The sequence below is a fragment of the Pholis gunnellus genome, assembly GCF_910591455.1.
Source record: "Pholis gunnellus genome assembly, chromosome: 21".
Lineage (NCBI taxonomy): Eukaryota > Metazoa > Chordata > Actinopteri > Perciformes > Pholidae > Pholis > Pholis gunnellus.
In genome coordinates, this window is record NC_136548.1 from 18,606,416 (window position 1) to 18,632,528 (window position 26,113).

General features: G+C 46.1%; 2 protein-coding genes across 4 annotated transcripts; both read right to left on the reverse strand.

Moving 5' to 3' along the window:
* Positions 1–648: 648 nt before the first annotated feature.
* On the reverse strand, positions 649–19,156 carry map2k6 (mitogen-activated protein kinase kinase 6). 3 transcript variants are annotated; one of them, XM_079181990.1, is made up of 12 exons: positions 18,834–19,156; positions 8,699–8,762; positions 8,138–8,186; positions 5,901–6,014; positions 5,519–5,638; positions 4,678–4,794; positions 4,535–4,586; positions 3,434–3,561; positions 3,026–3,103; positions 1,824–1,963; positions 1,269–1,314; positions 649–786 (listed from the first exon to the last, which is right to left on the reverse strand). In XM_079181990.1, the coding sequence occupies exons 1-12, from the start codon at positions 18,922–18,924 to the stop codon at positions 709–711; spliced, it is 1,077 nt and encodes a 358-aa protein (XP_079038116.1). In that variant the 5' UTR covers positions 18,925–19,156; the 3' UTR covers positions 649–708. The 3 variants fall into 3 exon arrangements, with proteins under 3 accessions (XP_079038116.1, XP_079038117.1, XP_079038118.1); XM_079181991.1 differs by lacking the exon at positions 18,834–19,156 and adding an exon at positions 18,502–18,605; XM_079181992.1 differs by lacking the exon at positions 5,519–5,638.
* Positions 19,157–20,812: 1,656 nt separating this feature from the next.
* btbd17a (BTB (POZ) domain containing 17a) lies at positions 20,813–26,113 on the reverse strand (the record flags this gene model as incomplete). The annotated part of the gene is given in 7 exon segments (XM_079182957.1): positions 20,813–21,887; positions 22,508–22,802; positions 24,412–24,501; positions 24,504–24,615; positions 24,618–24,638; positions 25,185–25,348; positions 26,077–26,113. Coding segments are annotated over 7 exon segments (1,794 nt in total).

The following is a 26,113-nucleotide window of genomic DNA, read 5'->3' on the forward strand; positions in this document are numbered from 1 at the left end:
GATCATTGTCTCAACTGTGAGCGCAAGAATCTCAATTTAATCCAAAATCCTGCAGCCCTGCAAACACACAAACACACACACACACACACACACACACACACACACACCCGGAGCCCGTAACGTGTAGTTGACCCCTGCTGTAATCAAGCGAAAGCAGTTGAAGTGCAGTTCGGCGTTTGTGACTCGGAGCCTGCAGGTCTCCAACTCGTCAGAGATAAATTCTGTACATGCAGTCAATTAATAAACCGATGCAACACTTTGAGTATACAAACATTTAGGTTACACATAGATTACATCATTCATCTTTTATATATATATATATATATATATATATATATATATATATATATATATATATATATATATATATATATATATATATATATATATATAATCTGCATCTTTTCACTCCTGCTTTTTTTCAGCAGAAAAGAAAAGAAAAAAGAAAAACTTGAGTTTGACCACGACGACCCGAGGTCCACGCGGTCGACTCGCTGACTATCGTTGGAGGAGAAGGCGGGAAAATCGAACCAAAGATTGAAGGATTCCAGACTACGTGTGACCCCCCCCCCATTCCAGGTGAGAGGACATGTAGAACAGGTGTTGGGATGGGGGCGGAGTCAAACTCCTTGTTCTCCTCTCCTCTGGGGGGGGGGGGGGGCAATCGCAGCATCCCCCCCCCCCCCCCCCCCGTGCAGGTGAGGCGACTCAGTCCCCCAAGATGACCTTCACAAAGCTGGCCACGTCGGTTTCTTTGGCCTCGTGGGAGGTGAAGAAGGGATGTTGCTGAGGAAGGAAGACGACATTCATTTAGTCTGATTACACAAATAGAACATCTGTCGAATACCACTTTGACTCCCAGAGAGGAGAGATGGAAGCTAAGCTAACCCAGCTAGGACCTGAGGCTACTCCGCTACCCAGCATGCTCCTGGCTGTCTGAGACCTGGATCCATCGCGGTCCAGAATCAAGCTGCACTTGACGGGCGGACAGCAGCACAGAGAGCAGGACTCCAAACAACAGAAGGATGCTCTCCAGGAATGTCCTACTGGTTCTGTTTGTCACGAGTTTGTCGTGTTACAGACGAGCTACAGCTGAGATTAGTTGTGCGTCCCTGTGTTGCATAATGACGAAGGATCCTTGCATGATTTCTGCAGCGTCACAGCTCGTCTACCTCACGTTCTCTGTGAGGAGAGGACGTCGACACGCTGGTGTCAGTGCGCCCTCTGGTGTCTGACTAACGCTGTTACAGGATCGATTAAACACTCACCATGAGTTCTGTGTAAGTCGGCCGCTCTTTGGAAACTTTCTTTAAGCTGCAGAAGCAAAAAAAACAACAACAAAAACCCCATTAACCATTAAATCACAACAGAAGCATCTCATCACAGACACATCAGCACTGATCTTTGATCTCAAAACTAATTATATAGATTTCAACATGAAACTTCCCCAGCACTCACAGCAAGTCCATTATTTATTGCATTACAAGTTTTCTGAAATGTTATGTTTAAATATGCAAATGAGGCATTATGTTATCAATTTCTAGAACAGAAACGTGAACGTTGGATGAAGCAGGTTCAGCAGGTTTTAGTCAAACTGAACATCTTTGTGTTTCGAGCTGTTATTTGGACCAAAGCATCACTTGGACTCGTACGATGGCTCATTTTTAAACTATTTTAAATGTTTTTCAGAATAAAGCGTCACAGTGAGCTTCATAATGAACTAAACTTATTTAGAGAGCGAAGAGATCGGCCCTGAATGTTAAAGAGCAGAATTATAAACGTGGAACTGAATGTTTCCTAATGAAGAAGAAGAAATCTCTCACCACAGAGAGGAGAAGTCCACGAAGTCGGGGGAGAACTGGTCGGCAGGAAGCTGTGGCGACGGTTCTTCCACCACCTGCTTCAGCTGCTGGAACGGCGTTCCCCACGAGTCGTACGGGAAGCGCAGGATGGCGAGCTCGATCTGAAAGAGACGCCGCCGAGAACACGAAGGAACAAACATGAAAACTAACGCCGTGATTCATCACCATCGTGTCCAGCAGTGAAGCACGAGACCACGGTTACATTTTATTCTTTGCATCACTGATCATCTTCCAATATTTATTACGAGAAAATTTAATTCTTATTTAATTCATTTAACGGTTTTGAGAATTGATTATTCTTTTGTTTTTTACAGCTTCTCCAATGAGAGCATTTAATATAAATTGAGTATTTTTCACTATTTTACTTAATTAAACACAATGAATTAACAGATTAATCATTCAAAGCTGCGTCTTCTAAAATAACTTGTTTCATATTTATTCTCTTCATGTTTTCCATGAATGTGCTGATTTCGTTGAGCCGGCGTAATGTTCAGGATATCTTCACGTTAACGTAACTCATCAGTCTGCCTGTAAACCCACTCAGGGACTCCAACACATCTAATGAACATTAGATATTAGATTCTTTTTATAAGAGACCTCCTGAGCTGCTTCACTTTGCATGTATTTCAGTGTTCGCCGTCCCGGCGGCTCTTTAGCTCCTCGAGGAGGAACAGAAGCTCCAAAATCACCAAAGTGTTTGATTCCACACACTGATTGCTCACTTTGTGCTGATCTCTCAGCGTTAAGTCTCCCGTCACTCAGACTTCATCATGAAACTGCTCTTTCTTTCCCTCCATCATTTAAAAACACTCCTGAGCCGGAACATTCGCTGCTCATCTTTAAAAGCCGGAAACAAGAAGCAGAGGAGGACGAGGAGCCGGCGTCCTACGACGGGACACTTTCATAGATTGATGAATCCTTGACGGCAAAAATATTCTTCTGGTCTGAGTTGGAAACTTGCAAATGAGAAAGCTCTGAATATTTCACGACTTGTCATAAAAACGTCTAGACGCTGCAGGGATTCAACGAGAGCCTCATAGAACCAGACTCAAAGAAAGAAAGATTCATTATCAACGGTTTTCACTCCTCACTTCTGCAATAATGAGACAAAGATATTAAAACCCACTGACGTGATGAATAAAAAGACATCAAAGCTGATTTACCAACGTGATTCCTAAACTCCAGATGTCAGATTTGATGTTGTAGCCTTTCTGGTTGGTCTCGGGGTTGATCCTCTCCGGCTGCAGGGACACAAGGAAGCAGGAGGTCAGTAAGTAACACACACACACACACACACACACACACACACACACACACACACACACACACACACACACACACACACACACACACACACACACACACACACACACACACACACACACACACACACACACACACACACACACACACACACACAGCCGGGTTCATTAAATGTGTGGATGATAATAAGAGATCGATGAGAGAATCCGGACTGATGAATAAACTGAAGCTCCCGATAGAGACTCAGCTGATCATCCTCTGCCGGTTCATCACAGTTGAAATGAAGCTTCACTTGTTTTCCTGCTTACCGCCATGTAGGGTTTGCAGCCGGCGTCCATGGTTTTAGCCACGGAGTCGACCAGGTAGCCGCTGATGCCGAAGTCGCACATCTTCACCTGCCCCTGGGTGTTGATCAGCACGTTGGACGGCTTCACGTCTGCAACCGGGAGGGAAAGACGACACGACGAGCAGCAGCAGCGTTAGTGGCTCTTCACAGAACAACAGGAGCTCTCTGAGCCGGTCATCGCCGGCCCGCGGCGGTTTAACGCAGGAAGCATCAACTCTTAAAGGACCATGATGATGAACTACGACTGTAAACGTGTGCTTACAAGTTAAAGCTACAGATAATGTCAACGTTATCTTTGCTGACTATTCAAATGAGGCTGTACAGTTTGGAAGTGTTTTTTTCTAACTTTGGAAATCGACAGGCAGGCTCCTGAAACATGCTTGAGTTGTGTAAAACCCAAACTTTAAATGTCAACGTTCCCTCTTAAACTTCTCTGGGACGCCTCTATCACCGTAACAGGCCTCTAGCTTGAAACTGGAGTATCGGTACGATATGAAACTAGACGTCCGGATGAATCCATCGGTACCAACCACGTGATGCTCGTGGCTTCATATTCACGGGGGTCTGTTGACCTTCTCACCTCAACACATGTGAGCGAAAAAAGGTCTCTTTAGCTTCTGAACGCTGCGCTACGTTCACCAGCTCGTCTCCGACTGCGTCTGTCTGCCGTGTGTCACCATTAAAGCACAGAGAGGGAACCGAAAACCAAAACAAGGATCTGAGAGATAATCATCTGTGAGTTCATCGCTGAGAGGGATTTAATCCGTCGTTCATACGATCATATCGATAAACGCAGCGATAACAAAACATTACTTTGACTTGACGCTCACTCACTGTAATGGATTAAAATGACTCGCGCTAGCTCCAAGAGTCTGCTGATAAGACTTGTAATATCATACGGGAATCAATGGCTGCCTGAAAGGTCAGAAAACATTTAAACAAACAGCAGCGTGACTCTGAGCTAATGGACTGAGACGCCGGCGTGGTCCTCTGATGAGAGACGATGCATCACAGCGGTGGATGTTGACTCAGAGGGTTGACGGGTTCCCGCTCAGACTCTTACCTCGGTGGATGACTTGCAGATTGCTGTGCAGATGCTCCAAAGCTTTTACTATCTGTAACAACAAAGAGCCCGTTAATTAGAGAGTTGCGTAACAAATACGCGTCATTGAGCTAAACGGGAGAGTTTTTTTTAAGCGAACCCACCGAGACGGCGATCTTTCCCAGGATGTCCTCGGGGATCGTCATGCCCTTCTCGATCACCTGCTTGTAGAACTTGTCGAGGGACGTGTCCATCAGCTCCATGCAGATCCAGACGTCGCCCTGGAAACAGACGAGACACAACAACAACAATCTCTAAAAAACAACAACAACAACCAGCAGGACGCATTCCAGACAGACGGACGGGAAGCAACGGGTTGTTTTTTACAGTGTTTATTGTGAAAATGAGGAAATCCTGAACAGGAAGTAGTCTGCAGGTGTTCGTCCCGGTCGGCCTGCTCGTCGTGAACACACTCTGGAGGTTTCAGAGGAGATCCGGACTCACTGACAGATACCGGTTCACCACAGATATTATGTTCTATGATGCATTATAAGCATTATAATCTGCTCATAGAACTGTATGATTATAGGTGTAAGCACTAATAAAGATTCACACATTAAAACCATTTTATAATGACTACGGTGTTATTATAACACATCATAGTCGATTATAATTATAATAAATCCAGTATTCAGTAGGGTTCCATCATTTTCCCAACAAAACTAATTAATTCTGTTAATTAAAGAAGCAAAGCTTCTAAATACTTGTTCTTAAATTCATCATGAACCTTTTCCAAGCACAGAGGAAGTAAACACGACTATGAATGAAAGCAGACGCTCAAGGCTATCCTTTGGTACTCGGTACGGTGGCGATGTCGCTGCAGAAACATTTAAGCCCAGAAACTAAACAGCGTAGCGGTTTGATCCGCAGCGCTGTGGTTCAGGCTCTAGTCGACTCATACTCGTTCAGCCTTGTGAGTGCTTCTGCGTCTCTACGGCGCGTTACCTCTCTGAACAGCGCTCCGTAGAAGGTGACGGTGTAGAAACAGTCCACGGTCCTCATGGAGATGTCCAGGTCCATGAGCAGCCTCTTCTGCTCCTGAGTGTTCACTGTGGCCCGGATCCGCTGAGGGACGACCGACAGGAAGTACATCTGTGTTAATGTCTTTGTGTTTGTCTCCGTGTTCGTTCTCTCTCTTTGTGTATGTCGCTGCTAAACCCCCCGAACCCCTTTGTTCAGCCGAACACCAATATGTGTTATAAAGACACACAGTAGCTGTCGTATTCAACATCCGTGTGCTGCTGCTTTATGTTCTGTAGCTGTAGCACGGTGGAATTAGCGAGCTAGCAAGCTAACTAGCCAGCTTTACGTGGGAACGAAGACTCACCTTCACCGCCATGATCAGGCCGCTGGGCACGTGCCTCATCTTGTCCACGACGCCGTACGCTCCTCGGCCGAGCTCGCAGATCTGCTCGAGGTCATCGGCCTTCACCTCGAAGTTCTGCTCCGGACGCGACGAAGGGAACAAGGTCAGAGGTCAGAGGTCAGAGGTCAGAGGTGGACGCAAACGTTTGTCAAAAGTGAACGGAGCTTTAAAAGTCAAAACAGGTGCTGGTGTCTCACGTCTCTGTTTTTAGCTGCTATAACTGTAAAACACTGATTTTTATTATCTTGTAACAACAACTTACAAGAATCAATAACAACAAGGAAAAGCTACAAAAAGAACCTAAATATCTCTACTGATGGACAGTAAACACACAAGTCAAACGTTATTTAAAGACAAACACACAAAATACCAGTTTAACGGTGTTATTATGTGCACAATAGATACATGAATAAATGTTATTTACTTCTAAATGAATAAAAACATTTGATCCGTCTTTATCAGCGGACCGAGGTCGGCAGAGAGACAATTAGCAGCTCTGTGTCCTGAACGAGAACGTACTTTACGGAGTTTGAATTGTGAGAAACAGAAAGATTAAGATTTACAGAACGTAAAGAAGCTCTGAAGTCTGGATCACTGAACGTCTTTTATTCACTCACGCAAACACAATGAATCACAGACAAAGCCGGCCGAGAGCCAACGGAAAATTCCACTTATTTGATGAGTTTAAAATAAATATTTTTACGGCCCGGTGGGCGATAAAAGGCATTCCAGTCTCCCCACAGTCACACGAGTTCACCTCGGCTGTAATGTTCACCGGGCCGTTCTTTACAGCCACCGGACGCTCTGCTGAGCCGAGCGAGGAGCCGTGAAGGAGTCCAAGGTAAGAGGAGCCGTGAAGGAGTCCAAGGTAAGAGGAGCCGTGAAGGAGTCCAAGGTAAGAGGAGCCGTGAAGGAGTCCAAGGTAAGAGGAGCCGTGAAGGAGTCCAAGGTAAGAGGAGCCGTGAAGGAGTCCAAGGTAAGAGGAGTGAGGACTCATGTAGGAGTCCAAGGTAAGAGGAGCGAGGAGCCATGTAGGAGTCCAAGGTAAGAGGAGTGAGGACTCATGTAGGAGTCCAAGGTAAGAGGAGCCGTGTAGGAGTCCAAGGTAAGAGGAGTGAGGACTCATGTAGGAGTCCAAGGTAAGAGGAGTGAGGACTCATGTAGGAGTCCAAGGTAAGAGGAGTGAGGACTCATGTAGGAGTCCAAGGTAAGAGGAGTGAGGAGCCATGTAGGAGTCCAAGGTAAGAGGAGTGAGGACTCATGTAGGAGTCCAAGGTAAGAGGAGCCATGTAGGAGTCCAAGGTAAGAGGAGTGAGGACTCATGTAGGAGTCCAAGGTAAGAGGAGTGAGGACTCATGTAGGAGTCCAAGGTAAGAGGAGTGAGGACTCATGTAGGAGTCCAAGGTAAGAGGAGTGAGGACTCATGTAGGAGTCCAAGGTAAGAGGAGTGAGGACTCATGTAGGAGTCCAAGGTAAGAGGAGTGAGGAGCCATGTAGGAGTCCAAGGTAAGAGGAGTGAGGACTCATGTAGGAGTCCAAGGTAAGAGGAGCCATGTAGGAGTCCAAGGTAAGAGGAGTGAGGACTCATGTAGGAGTCCAAGGTAAGAGGAGTGAGGACTCATGTAGGAGTCCAAGGTAAGAGGAGTGAGGACTCATGTAGGAGTCCAAGGTAAGAGGAGTGAGGACTCATGTAGGAGTCCAAGGTAAGAGGAGTGAGGACTCTTGTAGGAGTCCAAGGTAAGAGGAGTGAGGACTCATGTAGGAGTCCAAGGTAAGAGGAGTGAGGACTCATGTAGGAGTCCAAGGTAAGAGGAGTGAGGACTCATGTAGGAGTCCAAGGTAAGAGGAGTGAGGACTCTTGTAGGAGTCCAAGGTAAGAGGAGTGAGGACTCGTGTAGGAGTCCAAGGTAAGAGGAGCGAGGACTCTTGTAGGAGTCCAAGGTAAGAGGAGTGAGGAGCCGTGTAGGAGTCCAAGGTAAGAGGAGTGAGGACTCGTGTAGGAGTCCAAGGTAAGAGGAGTGAGGACTCGTGTAGGAGTCCAAGGTAAGAGGAGTGAGGAGTCATGTAGGAGTCCAAGGTAAGAGGAGTGAGGACTCATGTAGGAGTCCAAGGTAAGAGGAGTGAGGACTCATGTAGGAGTCCAAGGTAAGAGGAGTGAGGAGAACCCTGAAGGGGCTGGAAGGAGGAGATGAACTCACCTTCTCTCCGATGGTCACACAAGCTTTAGAATCCAAATCTCTGGGAGGTCTGAAACACACAGGAAGACGTTTTATTAAAAAACGAAAAGAAAAAAGGAAAATTAAATATATGCATAATAAATACAAATAAATCAATAAAAATGATCCATAAAGATATTTTATTTAAATAAATAAATAAAAACAATTGAATAAATTAGGAAGTAAATAAAACTACTCGATTTCATATTTTTTAATTAAAATGAAGAAATTAATTAAAATTGAAAAGATAAATGAAATAAAGAATGTTAACTAATAAATTCAACAACGTGAATGCAATAAAACCTCACAGTGACACAGAGAGTGATGAGGCTGCTGCAGGTTTCTCAGTGACGATGATTCACTGAAAGACGTTAACGAGAGCGAGGACACGATGCTCACGGAGGAACAAATAAAGTCTTATTGTGTTGAAACTGTGCTAACGTCAGAGGAGCGCTGTGCTGTGTTTGAGTTACAACACTGCAGGTTCTAAACATATTCATGTTCATGAAGGTGTGTAAGACATGACGTAGTAAAGAGCCTTACGCTGCAGCGGGAGGAGGCTGCTCAAACACCTCCCTGGGGAGCTTGAGCACCGGCTTCCTCTTACCTGGAAACACAACAAAACACATCATTAGAAAAACCTCGACAGAAAACATGTGACAACGTGACAACATGTTAGCGTTTGTGTCAAGGGAAAAGGTCTTTGTGTCAGGCCGAGGGGGGGCATCGCGATATCATGTCAAAAACACCTTATTGGAGGGAAGGGAGGCCCAGGAGAACCAGAACCAGGACTGAGAGGGGCAGACTGTCAGACCTGCTGCAGTAACATGAGAGGTTTTCTGACTCTGGTGCTCAGAGACACTACCACTTTAGTCCACAGGGGGCCACAGAAACAACACTACGGTAAAGTTGCTGGTAGCAGCTTTAACGGATCAGTAAAACGTTAAAGAACAGTGAGAAACGCTCGTCACAGTTAAACCTCTTCAAATGACCACACAACATAAATACAAAGAGTCCGCTTTCTGAAATACAGGAAACCATAAAAACAGTTTGATTCAAATGTTTTGCTGTAATCCCTGAACGCATCTCCTCTGTGTGTGACGGCCCGGCGTCTCCGTATCTCCTGCAAGACCTCTGTGATGGTTAAGTGAAGCAGAAAGCCGACTGATGAGACTCCAGAGAGGACGGCCCAGCACACCGCCGGATGAAAGCATACTTTACTTCTTAACATAGCTCTCGAGATGAGAGATCGGTGGATCGTCCTGCTCAACCTCTCTCTCTCTCTCTCTCTCTCTCTCTCTCTCTCTCTCTCTCTCTCTCTCTCTCTCTCTCTCTCTCTCTCTCTCTCTCTCTCTCTCTCTCTCTCTCTCTCTCTCTCTCTCTCTCTCTCTCTCTCTCTCTCTCTCTCTCTGCAGCAACAAACCTCACGAGGACATTCTGTCAATTCTATTCAGACGAGCTGCTGCAACTCAACCACAAAGTCAAATCTATCTCAGGAGTCAAGAAAACTTCTGTTAGAACCGTACTGACGTTCAGATTCTAGTTGTTCTGCAGGTTCAGTGTCAGAGCGCAGAGATTACAGCCACTTCAAAAAACTCCCACAGAGCGACTCAAACGTTCTGCAGCGGCCGTCGAACGCAGAGAGCTTCCCCGTGTGTTACGTTCAGGCTACGATTCCTACGATTCATGCTGATACAGCGAGCGGCCTCATCGCTGACTTACGTTTGGACGCAGCGAGCGACTCCAGATCCTGACTGAACGGAACAGGTGCTGAGAGCAGGACGAAGAAGACGAGGAGGAGGAGGAGGAGGAGGAGGAGGAGGAGGAGGAGGTCTGGCAGCTCAGGTGTGCACGCTTCATCTGGAGGTGCTGCACTGGCGGATTAATGGCCGGGCGCCTTGTTAACAGGACGTCACAGGTTGCTAAGGGTGTGACTCTGTGTGTGTGTGTGTGTGTGTGTGTGTGTGTGTGTGTGTGTGTGTGTGTGTGTGTGTGTTTGCCTCGTCTCCACACAGCATCTGGCTCAGACCTCCTCAGACTGGGTTGAGCTGCTGCGAGCCAGTCAGCTGTTGCAGTAAAACCGCAGGTTAAGATCTGTTCTGACAAAGGAGGGGCAGCCATGTTGGATCTTCCCCCTGATGTGTTTGTGTGTGTTTGTGTGTGTGTGTGCGTGTCTGTGTGTGTGTGTGTGTGTGTGTGTGTGATGCTCTGAGCAGCTGACGCACCACAGCTTTAAGGGCCATATATTTAAGACCGCCGCCCTTCTGATGTCACAGAGTAAAGCTGAAGGTGTGTCGACTGCTCCAGAGGAATAACATATTACACACACACACACACACACACACACACAGACACACGAGTGTCCTGCTTTGTTCAAACAGTGCAGGGCGTGACTCTGCTGTGCTATTCAGCCTTCGACCGGTGGCCTCTCGCTGCCTCCTGCTCGCTCCACTTTGCAAAGCAGCTTTGTTGCACTAAAAATGTGAGTTTGAGCCCCTCCTACACGCATTCACACAGACAACAATAGGACCTGGAAACCAACTCTCTCTGCTAACACACACACACACACACACTGAAGGCCAGAACACACTGCACATGTTTCCTCAGGCTGTTTCTTTTTTAATCTGCATCAGTAAACTGGATGCTGATTGGCTGCTGGTGTTGAATGGAGGTCAGAGCTAACACAGCTGACTGGCTGCTGCGATGTCGTATTATTTTAGCCCAACAGGGCTTACATTTTTATTTATTTTTTGTAATTTTTTTGTGTTTAAAGTTTCCAATGACTGCCTTGGAAATCAATAAAATACGATGATCATAAAGGTATCGTCCAGACAGATTCTGTGTCTGTGATGAGGACAGAAGTCCTGAAGGTTTTCATATAAAGGAAGAAATGCAGCATTTAAAAGCACCTTTATACTAAAAGCTGCTCGTCTTTTAAACACGATTCATATCCAGGAGTTGAAGTCTGGTCGTATAGAAGTCTATGAGAAAATGACTCTACTTCTCTCTAATGACCACCAGGGGGCGACTCCTCTGGTTGTATAGAAGTCTATGAGAAAATGACTCTACTTCTCTCTTGATTTATTACCTCAGTAAACATTGTAAACATGAGTTTATGGTCTCAATCTCTAGTTTCAAGTCTTCTTCAATACAGCATGATGTTCATTTAGTAAATGATGGTCCATTTAGAGTCAAACAGACCATAAAGCAGGGGATGCTTTAGGGGCGGGGCTACACAGTGATTGACAGGTCTCTACCAGAGACGTATACGGCGTCTCTACGTCACTCCTCCTCAGTCCAGATATGGTCACTTCCTGTTCACTGGTCACAAAAAGTCAAAATGGCGACGGTGAAATCGCCGAACTCATAAACTCATAAAGTCCACAAACCGACGAGAGACGTCAGGAAGACTACGTCCTCTTCTTATAAACAGTCCATGGTTGCTATCCTATAATAGTGTTGTGATGCACGTTTGATATGAGAGAGCGTCTGTGAAGCTTCATGAGTGAGATGTGACCTGGTTTTCTAAATCGGTTGTTCGTATTAAAACTCGAGCCGTCTGAGCTCAACTCTCCGGTTTTGTTGACAGACGCGGATAAACTTAAAAACGTCCACAAAATGACCTGAAAGGATCGCGTCATAGGCGTGATTCAGGCTCCGCACCAACGGATCCACATTCACACCCACAACTAATCAGTTCCTCTTCACTCACTCCGGCCTCACGACCTGTTTCACCAACAAGCAGCCGCTTCAGCAGAAGTCGTGACACGATCGATGCGTTCTCTGCATTAACATGCAGATCTGTCACACGACTGACCGCAGAAACAATGGCGGAACAAAAGCGTCACCGTGGGACTAAGACGGAGCCACAGCAGCGGTCCAGACCTCAGTGTGCACGTGCACGTGCACATTCAGTCCACTTTAACACAGGCGCACGGGCGAGACGGTGCGAGGTGCTGCAGGTGTGCACGTTGCTGTGGTGATGCAGGAGAAGCAGCTGCACGAACCAAACTCACATCAGGCGGATAGAAGTGGATTCAATGCTGGAAAAAACCTGCTGCTGAAGGAAGGACAGAACGAGACGAGAGAAGAAGAGAGGAAAGAGAGAGAGAGGTGTGTGTGTGTGTGTGTGTGTGGGGGGGGGGGGGGTTATGTAATCTGTGAGGCTGGAAGGAGAACGTGCTCTTCTTTGATCTACAACGAATTCAGATCTTTGATTTAAAGGAAAAATAGCAATTTATTATTGACAAAGAATCAGTTCAGTGATTATTTAAACAGGCTTCTTCTTCTTCTTCTTCTTCTTAAATGGAAATATTTGCATTTGTGACAATATCGATTAATCATGAAACATTGGGAGGAAAATAATAATGTTGTCTGACCGGAAACCTGCGTCATGTTTTCTAAAATGTTCAATATTTACATCTTTACAAGCAGTGAACAAATGATATATATATATATATATATATATATATATATATATATATATATAATAATAATAATATATATATAATATTATATATAATAATATAACTCGTTGACTTTGGAAAGAAAATGAACATTTTAAAGTTCAACGCATCGATCTAGAGAACTGTGAGTGAGAGGCTAGATGACTAACTTTGTAATAAATATATTTAAATACATATTTTCTTTCTTTATAACTCCTCTGCATTGTGGAGGTTGGTTTACGGCTTTCTGCCGGTGACGCTCGTCGTGTTTTTGATTCTTCGCAGTTCATCTTGTTTGTTCGCCCTCTGCTGTTTCGGAGAATAATGCAACGAACAGCGCATTGAGCATAAACGCCTCCGTTCATGCTCGGAGCTCGCGGCCCGTCTCTGGAGGCGACCGCGTGCCAAGTGAGAGTATAAACCAAGCTCTAGTCCACGGCCACAGGAAGCGGCAAAGGCCGGGTTACGGGGTCCTGTAAAGCCGCCACCCCGGGCCTCTTGAAGCCGAACCAGAGCTGTGGGGCGAGGCCGTCAGCCAGCAGGTAGAGTTCCTCCCACACCGAGCAGCCGTCCACGAGCTGCCAAGAGAGGCAACAAACGCACCGCTGTAAAGGAAAGAGGTGCTCTGGATTTATACCACAAGACATCACGAAAGCATCGTCGTGACACAAGGACACTGCGGCACAATAATCGCTCTATGTCTGAAAACTAAATCTAGACTCGCTTCAAGCTGGACTTAAACACAGTGTATGTACTTGAAGGCTGACAAGGAGACGCAGTGATCAACCTAAAAATACCCCGCGCTCCAGATTCTGTTGCATAACCTCAAACACACAATTCCTTCTTTTTATTCCTGCCGAGCTCAGCGTGCGTGAGGCGCAGCGGGTTAATGAAAAGCAGCAGCAGCAGCACACATCAGTCCCAGCCATTCGCCAGCACACAAGCTCGACATGTGCAGGAGCGAGGCCGGAGCGAGGCCGGAGCGAGGCCGGAGCGAGGCCGGAGCGAGGCCCCTGGGAGACGGGTGTCTGCGCCACCCGCGTCCGCCACACCCGAAAAAACACCCAGCACGCAATCAGCCTCGCTGTGCGAAGAAATAATGCTGACAGGGAAGGTTGTCCGGGTAGTGCAGAAACAGAGACGTGTGTGTGTGTGTGTGTGTGTGTGTGTGTGAGGGCAGATGATGGCCAGCCTGCGTGATAACGAGCCCTGGATCACATGGCGCCTGCTGCTCTCTCACACACACACACACACACACACACACACACACACACTCTGGAATTCCAACAATCCCAAGAATTCCCTGAATGGAATTCCACAGAGCTGGAGGAAGACGGGTCAATCACAGATGCAAGGAAGGACAGGAAGAGACAACACGGAGACCAACACAGGACAGAAGGAGGGAGGGAGGGGGGAGGTTTGAAAATAACTCCCTCGGCTCGCTCTGGCAGCGTGCGAGATACTCTACACCTCCAAAGATGGCCGCTCCTTTAGGTTACAGCTGTCGGAAGCTGCTTTGGGGATCGTGTCGTCAGCGGCTCGCGTTGCACTTCCTGTGCACTCGGATCAACTCGAGGCGGCGACCACGATGGCGAGGATACGAGATGTTCACTATACCGTGAATCAACTTTGCTTATTCTGCGTTTTGTCTCTTTTTATGGTTTATGAATTGCATTCAAGATATGAGAGACGTGAGAGAGTCCGTAACCATAACGGTCTATAAAGAATGATTTGATGGACAACCTCCGGTTCTTTAAAGTGAAGTCAGAGCTTCACGTGTTAAAACTGCATTCTCTCTAGTGTCCACCAGGGGGCGACTCCTCTGGTTGTATAGAAGTCTATGAGAAAATGACTCTACTTCTCTCTTGATTTATTACCTCAGTAAACATTGTAAACATGAGTTTATGGTCTCAATCTCTAGTTTCAAGTCTTCTTCAATACTATTGTATTACTGTTATTCTATTGTTCATATATGTTTATATTTTTGTTGTTTTAATCTTTAATGAAACTCTGGCACAAGAAGTTCCATCTTATCTTATAAATGGCCTCCTGCTGTCGAAATGCACTTTTTAATGATACAGCACAATATTACAATTTATAGCTAATTATTTCACTGTCGCTATAGATGACGGCAGCATGTTAATGGATTAGTCGATTGTTTATTAATTGAAGGCTTTTATCAAGTAAAATGCAAAACAAATCATCACTTTAGCAAATTTCATCTTTTTTTACTATTTTCTGACTTTTAATAAATCAGACAATTGTTCAAAAGTGTATCAAGAGATGAGTCATTTATGCAAATCTAAAACATTCTACTGGGTTCTGAACACACACACACACACACACACACACACACACACACACACACACACACACACACACACACACACACACACACACACACACACACACACACACACACACACACACACACACACACAAGCCAGTTTACTGAGTTTCTCTTCACAGCTGACGTGCTAATTGGAGCTGCTGCTGATTTGTTTTATTCAACACAAGCTGAATAACTGGAGTGCTTAGAGAGAAGAAGCAGCGTACAGGTCTGTCTGAACCGTCTGAAGCTCCACCCAGAGAACTGCAGCTTCTCTCCTGAACCGCCGTCCACAGAGACCGATGAAGGAATCTCCAGCTCGAAATATTCTCAGAAAATTCTGAAGTTTGTTGTTAAAGGCGAGAAAAGACGTTCACAATGAAATGCAGCAGATCGACGTCTCCATCCAGCTGCAGAGCACTTCATTATTTTGCATCCACTGCATTGAAGTGACAGACTGTTGTACAGAGCAGCAGCAGCCCCTCCCTCCCTCCCTCCCTCCCTCCCTCCCCCATCCTCACCCCATTTCAGCAGCGAACCTGCTGCCGTCACGACCTCGATCTTCACCTTTCTGCAAAAGCATCTCATACATGCGTCATGAACCTCTGCGCACAGGTTTGAAATGTCCTAAATATTGTTGCGAGCTGTCAGAGAAGTAGCTGCAGCGTGAATGCATTCATGCTTACTCAGTCAAACCCCCCCCCCCCCCTCAGAAAAAGAGAAGTACAGCAAGTGGATCATGTGAACAACGCTCTGAACATTTCCACTGTTACTGCAGAAAAAAACAAAGCAGCTACAGGCCTGGAACTGGACCAACAATCGGCCCCGTCGAAACAGCAAATTCAGTGCGAGTGCAGCCTCCGTTTATCTGCATGACAAACGGGACGTTTGTGCAGGAGAGCGAGGGCCTGCCGGGGGCTGCAGGGGGGACACGAGGACCAGATCCAGAGCAGAGCGCACAACGACGAGGACACAAACTGTCCAGGACACACAGAGCAGCGTTAGAGACCCAAAACCTAACATGCATCTGAGCCCAGTGATGTGAGAGGAGAAAGAAACCTGCAGCAGAGAGAAGAGACTTCACTCAGTCTGGCACGATTTCAATGAAACACAAGGACACCGCGCTTATTTTAGCTTCGCAGATTTGTACTCATTTCCTTCAGCGGTTGTAAGTTACACAACACTTTCATGTCTGTGGAGTTCCAGGTAACAGTTTGGTACCAAGAACAGTGTGTTCTTTACACGGAGGATCAAAAACATGTTTATCAGATTTATAATCCTGTTTACCTTCGGTTCTGAAAAGCTTCATGTGTTAAAGCTGCATTCTCTCTAGTGTCCACCAGGGGGCGACTCCTCTGGTTGTATAGAAGTCTATGAGAAAATGACTCTACTTCTCTCTTGATTTATTACCTCAGTAAACATTGTAAACATGAGTTTATGGTCTCAATCTCTAGTTTCAAGTCTTCTTCAATACAGCATGATGTTCATTGAGTAGATTATGGTCCATTTAGAGTCTCTACATCACCCCTCTGCATCCCAAATACTGTCACTTCCATTCATTGGTTGCGGAAAAAAGCGTTTACAAAAATCACCATCAATAAAAATGTTCATCAATGTTTCCAAAAGCCTCAAATGACTTGTTTTGTCCACAACTTAAAGATATTCAGTTTACTGTCCCAGAGGAGGAAAGAAACCAGGAAACAGTCACGTTTAAGAAGAACGTCAAATGTCTTAAAAACGTCAAATGTCTTAAAAAACAAAACCCATTTATGGATTACCAAAGTAGCCGATTCATTTAATAGTCGACAACTAATTGATCAGTAAAAATAGGCTGTTGTTCTGTTGGCTAATACTAAAAGGAGGAAACCAGCGATCGAAGCTGAACCACAGCAACAAAGTGTGGGAACGTTTCGATTCCAACAACACGACAGAAAAGAAATCGTACGTAAAAACAACGTAAAAACAACGTAAAGACAACGTGAAGACAACGTGAAGACAACGTGAAGATAACGCTGTTTACTTCCTTAAAGTAACGACAGCTTGGAATCAGGTGACTTGGGTTGAGTTTTAATAATTCATTCATTATTATTATTATTATTATTATTATTATTATTAGTTCTCATATGTTCAAAGTGGACTGAAACTGGAACAATGACATGCTGGTTACTAAAACTTCATTTCCTTCAGCAGTTATGAGAAAATCAATATTGTCTGGAGCTGCAAATATTTATTTTTCTCATCAATTAACCCAAATTAATCATTAATAAAACAGCTGGTTTTGTCCGATGTGAAGATTGTCAGTTCACAATCGTGTAAAACTGAAAACATGGCGGCTGATCCTCAGAGTGGAGAAGCAGGAACAAACACATGTTTAAAAAGCTAAAGGTGATGTCATCAGACAGCCCAAAATAATACAAAATAAAATATCAAATCCATTATGACATAGCAGGACATGGAGAATAAACACATTGATTATAACAACAGTTATAATGTTGTTCTGTAATAAAGCTCTGATTAATAATTCACTTCTTCATCACTCAGCGTTCAGCTGACGGACTGAAGTCGTTCGTCTCAGTTTTGTTCTAGTTTGCAGAGTCGAGGGAAACAAAAAACTTTATGTGGTGAAGAATCAATTAATCTGCTGTCGGCCTCAGCTCTAGATGTGTGTGTGTGTGTGTGTGTGTGTGTGTGTGTGTGTGTGTGTGTGTGTGTGTGTGTGTGTGTGTGTGTCTGCTTCCTGCACCGCACATCATCAATGAATGACAACAGAAACCTACTTCTGCTCTGCAGGAAAGTCCCGAACCGACTCATTCATCTACACACAGACAAAAAAATAAAAAATAAATGTCTGTGCATTATTCATCATGAACCGGCTGCAACAAGACGGTTCCTCTGTGTGGGCAGAAACACTGTGAGGCTCCGACCATCGGGGGCTCTCTCTCTGCTACCTGTGTGTGTGTGTGTGTGTGTGTGTGTGTGTGTGTGTGTGTGTGTGTGTGTGTGTGTGTGTGTGTGTGTGTGTGTGTGTGTGTGTGAGTGCGTGTGTGCAGCATGTTGTGCAATGAACCAGCCTCACTTTGGACTTCTTGGAAAACACACAGTAAGGGGAGGAAAAAAAGAAAAAGCGCGCCTGAGCTGCTTGCTTTACTGCAGCTGGCTGCTTGTTTTTGTGCTGCAGAGCTGCGTTCAGCGAGGAGCCTTCAGAGCTGCAGGACGCTGCTCCACAAGCTCAGAGCTGCTGCTGGTAAAGTCTGAGGTCAAAGTGTGACATGCACGCTTTTCGTATGCACGCTGAGGGAGAAACAGGCTGAGACATCAGGGGTCTGACACGCATCCAGGGGCCTGGACAGAAGCAGCACCTGGTGGACTAAAGCCTGTTCCTGAACGCACCACCGTTTAAATGCTCATAAACAAATTATAATATTAGATGTTCATGTTCTGCCCCATAAGCAGAAGCAAATCAACACCCAATAAACACTCACAAGTTGACCCCTGACAGCTGCAGGCTGTCACAATCCCGGCTGCACCTCCTGCAACCAGAACCACGCACACACGTCTATTTTATTATTTACCTTGAGCGACGTGCACGAGCCGTGCACCAACTCGTGCAGAGTTCATTAGAAAGAGGGACTATCTCGTGACTATTAAAGGCGCCCCTGTGCTCGACATCCCTGCCTGAGCGCCGCTAATAACGTCAACAGGAGCGAGCACACGCAGCATCGTCTTACCAGGAACTGTGCAAAGGGGGAAGATGTGAAACAGGAAATGCATCTGACCCCTTTCTAAACCATGTAACTTTAAAATGCACCGGCCGCTGCTCGAGCTGCAGCGGGTGCATGTTGCAGACCGTGCAGCAGAGATTGCATGTCGGTAGTTTGTGCACGGATCGGTTTCATATTCTTACCTCCCTTCGGCTGAGACATTTCCCCTTTGCTTTGATGAGGGGGAGGGGAAGCACAAAAGACTTTGCCTTCTCTCTCGCTCCCTCCCTCCATCGCCCTCGCACTGGAGCTTCGAGCGGCTCGGCTTTTTGCAAACAAAAGATGCACAAAAATTACGAGCCTCGATCTTCATGCACTTGAAGCCTTTCTGCGTCCGGAGCGTGCGGCTCGGTGCAGGGCGCGCGGTGACGGATGCACGGCCCCCCGCGGGCTTCGGGGCAAAGAGGTAATTCTGCAAATGCACTGCAAAGAATCCTCCGCAGCAGTTACATGATGGGCCAAGGCTGGCAGCTGAACGCTCCTAACTTGGATCAGTGTGAGCCCCTAGCGAGAGAACGTTCTTCCTGCTTGGCGTGCAAAGGATCACGGGAAACGTAGTCTACGGCGTTTGCGGCAGCGGATTTATCTTCAGGTTTTGTTTTAACAGGCGCTGATATGTGCTTTGAAAAAAGGAACATTTACTCAAGTAATACACTTGATTTTGTGTCGACTGAATGCACTTAAAATGTCAATAATAGAAGTAGTGAATTTACTCAAATATATTGGAATATTATTACTGATGCATGAATGTGTAAGCAGCATTTTTAGCTCATTTTAACTACTGTTTGGTGGTTTCATGTTAATGCATTAATAAACTGATTATACTGTGATTTTGTTATTCATACCTGCCGTTGCTCCTCACCTGTACAGAGTCACGTGGTGCACATTTGAGCTGTTAAATAAAACGTGTTTTCTTTGTGAGGTGATGAAAACATGAAATCCATTGAAGACCATTTTAGTTAACTTTCAAACTTTTATTAAAAATCTTTATCAGGTAACAGTGATTAATGCAACAGTGGATCTAAGTAATGACTTTAATCACATACATGAACTAATGAAAGGCAGTCGGACATCTACAGAAGTTAAGAGAGGTTTTGTAAATACGTTATGACAGACGGCCTGTCGGAGCACCTGGAGTTCAGCAGGATGAACATTTGGTTTCCAGTAAGAACTGATTTAATGACTTTATTTCACTTTGTAAGTCCAAACAACATGTTGACGTGCAGCCAGTAAAATGCTGCTGAAACAACAGTTTTAATCTCCACATCTAGATGTTGTTTGACCTGCGAATCACCAAATCAGTGCTCACTGGCTGATGAAGGACAACCGTGACCCCTTGATTGTAAACGGGGTCATATAGCACCAATATTTAAAAACAATACAAAGAAAACATAGAAGGAAAAGAACCTTAATCATAAAGGACGAGACCGGCGATGTTCTTTATTTTTCTTATTTTCAACAAAATTGATGAAAAGACCAAAACCAGAGTCTGTGGCTCTCAGCCCAAAGAACATCCGTTCCTGCTGAAATCTTTTAAAAACAACTTAAATATATATAGTTGTATTTAAACAAAAATGCTCAGTAATTTCTTTAAACAGCTGGGCAATGTAGTTTTTAAACATGCATTACTCAAATGGAAGGAAGTAGTGCGTCTGTTGGGGACTATTTTCAGCGGCGGATGAATCCACATTTGGTGCTCGAGTGAGTATTTGCGTCAGCAGGACTGTGATAGATAAACTACAGTGTGTGTGTGTGTTCGTGGTGATGAAGGAACATGTCGCTCATGTGCATTGTGACGTATCGCTTTACGGCAGAATTCAATAAAACTTGTTGGAAAACGGCGCAGACGGATTTCTGGGCACGACTCTATTGGTCTTTTTCATCGGGTTTGTTGACATTAAGAGAAATATAGAATAGCACCAGACTAATCCTTTAAGACACATGTTTCACCATGATGGTGCAAAATGCTCTCAGATAGTCACGGGTTTGGGGATTGTTAGTTGCCCAATGAAAACAGCAGATACATGAGACGAGACAGACGATCCGAACATCACGCACGAGGAGGATTCAGATCCAGTTCCCCGTGACGTGATACGAGTGAGATGTGGCTCAGAGGGGCGGGTCAGTTCTTAATGGTTATGAGGGTTTGGTACAGCGGCTTCACCACAATATGGAGGAAGAGGGAGCTGTCGATGAGGTACTCGGACGTCCGGCGGTACAGGTCGGCCCCGGCCAAGAAATCCCCGCCTTCCTCCGTGCTCTGGTGGAAGTTGTAGACGTGCTTCACCACCACCTTCCCCTGCTGCTGAGCCATCACGAGCACCGTCTTCTGGAAGTTCACCCCGGCGAAATCCGCGCTGGACGTGGCCGGCGTGATGATGATGCGAGGGCGCCCTCCCTCTACGCGCGTCGGCTGCATGGAGCCCGCCTCCGTGTACATCGGCCTCATGCCGATGGGCAGCCAGCGTGGCGAGAACATGGCGTTCCAGGTCACCCGCTTGCTGGAGTCGTGGCCGCTGGGCCCCAACTGGGTCTGGAAGCTGGTGCTGCGGTCGTCTCTCGAGGGGTTGCTGATGATCCAGGGCGACCCCCACAGCGGCGACAGGTAGTTCCTCGGCATGAAGAGGCTGCAGTTCACGTCGAAGAATTTGGCCATGTGCATCGGCGACGCGGAGTGAAACTGGTAGGACATGTACAGCAGGTCGCGCACCGACTCCTGATAGCGAGCCAGGACCGTCGAGTGGGTCTGCAGGCGGAAGAGCTCCCGGGGCGGCATCATGGCGTAACGCACGGATCTCAGTGCGTTCTCCGCCGTCAGGCTGTCCGGCTCGTTCTGGATTATCCAGGCCTCCAGCGCCGCGAAGAGCTCCATCTCGCTCTGCAGGATGAGGTCCGAGCGCTGCAGCAGCGACATGAGCAGCTGGCTGCTGATGGTCGCCCACTCGCCGCTCTGCAGCACCGACGACAGGTTCCAGGCCATGAACTGAAGACAGCTGTCCCGCAGGGTCGCGTCCCCGGCCTGCAGGGCGTACTCGTACCAGCCCGCCACGTGGCCCGAGGAAGAGTCCCGCGCCAGATTCTGGGTCATGTACTGGGTGATCCCCTGCTGGAGGCCCGTCACTTGGTACTTAGCGGCCAGCTTGTGTAAAGGTGTCGCCTGGTCCAGACGCAGAGAAATCTCTCCACAATACAGATACCTGCTCAGAGAGAGGAAGTTGAGGTTTAACGAAGGAGCATTTTGAAGCACAACATTTGAACTTTTGAATATTGATCAATGCAGCTTTGAGAGATTGTGTCTCTTTAACTGACTTTAGTCTGAATGAGTAGAATTTGTCGGTTGTGGTCTGTAAACTAAAACATGCAAAGTCGGCCCCTCCTACCGACTCGTTCTACACACTGTTCCTTTCAGTAACCTCAAAGCAGCTTCTTACAAAGATTGAAAACACTTTTTTTTAATTTGGCGTTCCGTGAAAAGTTCTAGTTTGATATGAACAAAGATTTCCTCCGTCTGGCAGATGGCAGGTTTACTGTAGCTCAGGTTTTAATCAACCTCATTAGCATTTGAGATATAAATAGATTTTGTTATTGATTGCTGTGTGGCAGCACAGGCTCCTCGGTGTCTTACTGCTACACCACAGGAGCTGTTATCGAGCACAGCGGTTCGCCGATTGGTCGGTTTGTTTCACTGTTGGACTCATTGATTGCTTGTCTCAGATGCAGGGCTGCAGTAGCAGAGTCCCGCCCTCTAGAGGGCACGACAACTCAACCACAACTGAGGGTTGAAGTTGTCACATGGAGAGGAAAATTGCGCTCCCACCTGATGAACTTGTCGAACACGGCGGCACAGTCGGAGCTCTCCTTCAGGACCAGCGTGCTGCCGTTGCGGCTCAGCAGGATCTCCTCAAACACGGGGCTCTGCAGGGAGAGCACCAGCGAGTGAGCCTGGATCACCTTCACCTCGTCGGCGCTGGGCGTCTCCACCCTCAGCGACACGTCGCTGCCGTTCCCCTGCAGCAGCAGGGCCTCCAAGCGCTGCACCACAGTCAGGGAGTGGCTGATGGTGTCCCCGCCGCCGCCACTGCCGTCCTGGGACGTGTCGACTTTCAGCGAGCCTGGTGGAGGAGTGGAAATATGTTGAGTTATAAGAAAAGAAAAACTCAAAAGCAAAGGTTAGGTTCAGGCAACAACACCAACAGTTAGGTTCAGGCAACAACACCAACAGTTAGGTTTAGGCAACAAATCCAACAGTTGTTCGGACTGTTGCTTCATCACATGGATGCATTTAATTTGTGTGTGTCCCCCACGACCTTTTTTCATTGGCATTTATTTTCATACTGAGGGGAAAAAACGGAGAATTTGTGCACCAAGAGATTACATGATACCGGGCCCGATAGTAGGGCAGCATCCAATTCCACGCCATTGATCGGTCCAGCTGCTGTCTCTGTCTGGATAATGATGGATTGTGGGTCACGTTTAATTAAAGCTTTGTCTCAGCTGAGGCGGTTGTAGCACACACCACCCCTCCTCCTCCACCTCCTCCACCTACTCGCCCCTGCAGACTATCTGAGCCTGGATTCATGTCAGCGTTAGCGGTGCGGTTCCTCTTTCTGATTCATCAGAAATATTTGGCACTTCCTTCCCAACGCGACACAAGCTCAGCGGTGATGTTCCCTTTAGATCACAGACTGAGGACACAGTTGTTCACATAGCAGGAGGGATTCAGGAGTCAAGTCAGAGGATTAAGTTGTTATATTTCAAGATTTCTGCCACAGTAAACAGGAAGTAATAGGTTTCACCAATAAGCACCAGAGGCTCTGTGCAGAAAGCCTTTGGGTTGGGAGGAGGGCTGCAAATAAAATGTTACAAATATATTGAAAATACACATTGTGGTTCTGTTGGCTGTTGATATAATGGGCATAATAAATTGCATTGTCTGCAAACCACAGATAGGCTTCATATCAACATTTCTACATAGATATCAATGTGACAGCGTGTTGACAGGTCGCGTGCGTCCTCACCGACGTTTAGGTTTAGGATCAAATAAAGTTTCACACAAGACGCAGACAGCGGTCTCCTGGTGTAAGTCCCATGTTTGATCCGTCCACCCAGACCGGCTCCCTTATTTATACGTCAAAAACACGTCGAACGTAATCCAGGAGGAAGTACGCTCCCTTTGAAATGTAAATGACAATTCAGTTACTTTTAGGAGACTAGTTTCCAGTCCTCATTCACATGTTCACATGTTCTCATGTTCACATGTTCAGCATTCATTCTAACATCCTGAATTTCTTCAATGAATAAAAGACACTAGATATTTAAAACCATGTCATTTCACATCATTTTGAAAGATAATTATTACTATAAATAAAGCTTAAGTAGAGCTTGTTATAGTTCAGATGAATGTTTTTTGTATTATTTTCACTTCGTCTGAACATTTAGTTCTTCTGGAAATGTTTTCTCTGTAAAATCATTTTCTGTAAATCAAAAGAGGAGATTCAGAAAACCTTTTCATCATGTTTCATTATGTTTGTTCACAAATGCAACAAAATAAATGTACAAAAAGAACAAGAAGAGTTTATAAATGAACGACGGCATCGTTGTTACAACTCTGACCTTAAAACCCAGAATCATCAAACAGTCCGTGAGTTTCAGGACATTAAAATGAAGCGTAACTCCATCAGACGTCGTTATTCACGTGATGATGTCTGAACACTAACTCACCTGCAGCAGCAGCAGCTGCTCCCCGGAGCAGAGCCAGAACCAGAACCAGAACCAGAACCAGCATCCCAACGTGGATTTGAACTTGTTTCACCATCTTCTCTCCGTCGTCCTCCGTCCGTCCTCACCGCCGTCTGTCTGGACTTCTGTCCTCTCTGTAGGCAGGACGAGGGGGGTCTGTGTCTGAATGTGGGACAGGGGTCCTCCTCGCCACATCCGGCCCACCACACACACACACACACACACACACACACACACACTCATCCTCATCGATCAGTGGGTGGAATCAGGCCTGGGTTTGTTTCCATGGCTACCTCTTTGATTCTGACTTTCCTATCCGTGGGTATTAACGCTCGCTGCATGATATTGATTGGACGAGGAGGCAGCGGGGGGACCCTCAGACAGCTGAGGACCGGGAGACATTTGATCCAACTGCAGGTCTGGAGGTGAGAACTGATCCGTCTTCGTCACAGGTTCAAGGCCTTGAGGATCGTGGGGACGTCTGCAGAACCCTGGAGCTCCACGACGAACCGCCGGTGTTCAGACTCCTCGTGCAGCAGCTATCTGTGTCAGTGGGTTCACCCGATCCAGACCGTGTGCGTGACACAAGCAACACAAGCAATTTATTCACAGCTTCAGGCGACAGCACGCTTCATTACGTTAAACAATCAATATCCCGCTCTGACTGATTCTGATTCAAATCCTCATGACTTTTCTTTTAGAAAATGTGTTTAATCACAAACTAAACTCTGTTTGAAGAGAGAAGTGAGCGAGACTTTGATGTGTTTCGCGGTGATGATCTGGTTCTCGTGGTGCCGTGTCGGCGCCGTTGACCTCGGCTCTGTGAGCCGGATCGTTTGTGTGTCGGAGTCGATGGCGATCTCACGGGACGAGTTCTTCTCTCCCGGTGTGACTCTGGATAGAAAGAGGTCTCCGAGGTCTGGACGTCAGCCAGCGGGTCAGTCAATGTGCACAAATACAATGTTTGGTCCCGTTTGTCTTCCTGTTGACTCAACACTTCGTGTTTAGCTTGAAACAACTCAAACAGCACATTTACAACGACAGAGAGAGTGAGCTTCTAATCTTTATTTATTTAAAGGACCTTTAGAGGCTGATCACAGCGAGACACGTCTCTACACTAACTCACATACTCCTGGCCCATTATTATGACTATAGATTAAATATATAACTTGCTATAGATTTTTTTTAAAGTTCATTGTTAAGCTCTTTATTTAACTCTTCTTGAAAAGTTGTTTCCTGTAAAATCATATTCTGTAAAACAAAGGAGCAGATTCAGAGAACGTTTTAAACATGTTTCAATATATTTGTTCACAAATAATAAAAGGTTATTCACCAATTATTTTACAAATATAAACATGCACATTGTATCACTAACTCCTCTATTTATTTGAAGGTGCTTTACGGGCTGATCACACCGAGTGCAGCCGCTTCAGAAAGGACTCGGTGAAGCCGGTCGGGCCAAACGGGCGCGGTGCTTCTGGAGCGAGGCTGCGTTCACAACAGATCATATCTGACTAACAGAAATTGGATAATGTGCTCTCACTCTCTCTCTCTCTCTCTCTCGATCTCTCTCTGCCTCGCTCACTGTGGCCTACATGAAACTCTCACAACATGAGCCTGATACATGAATGGGAACGTATCTATTACCTCTCAACATGGCGACGGCTGAGCCGGGCGTAGTCAT

Bases quoted from the DNA above. Each gene is read 5' to 3' on its own strand.
- map2k6 (XM_079181990.1), bottom strand. From the start codon at position 18,924: ATGGAGGGAGGGAGCGAGAGAGAAGGCAAAGTCTTTTGTGCTTCCCCT. The intron at 3,562-4,534 runs GTAAGAGTCTGA...TCCCGGTTGCAG, and splicing joins TCTGCAAGTCATCCACCGAG to ACGTGAAGCCGTCCAACGTG. The intron at 1,964-3,025 runs GTAAATCAGCTT...CGTCTCTTTCAG, and splicing joins GGAGTTTAGGAATCACGTTG to ATCGAGCTCGCCATCCTGCG.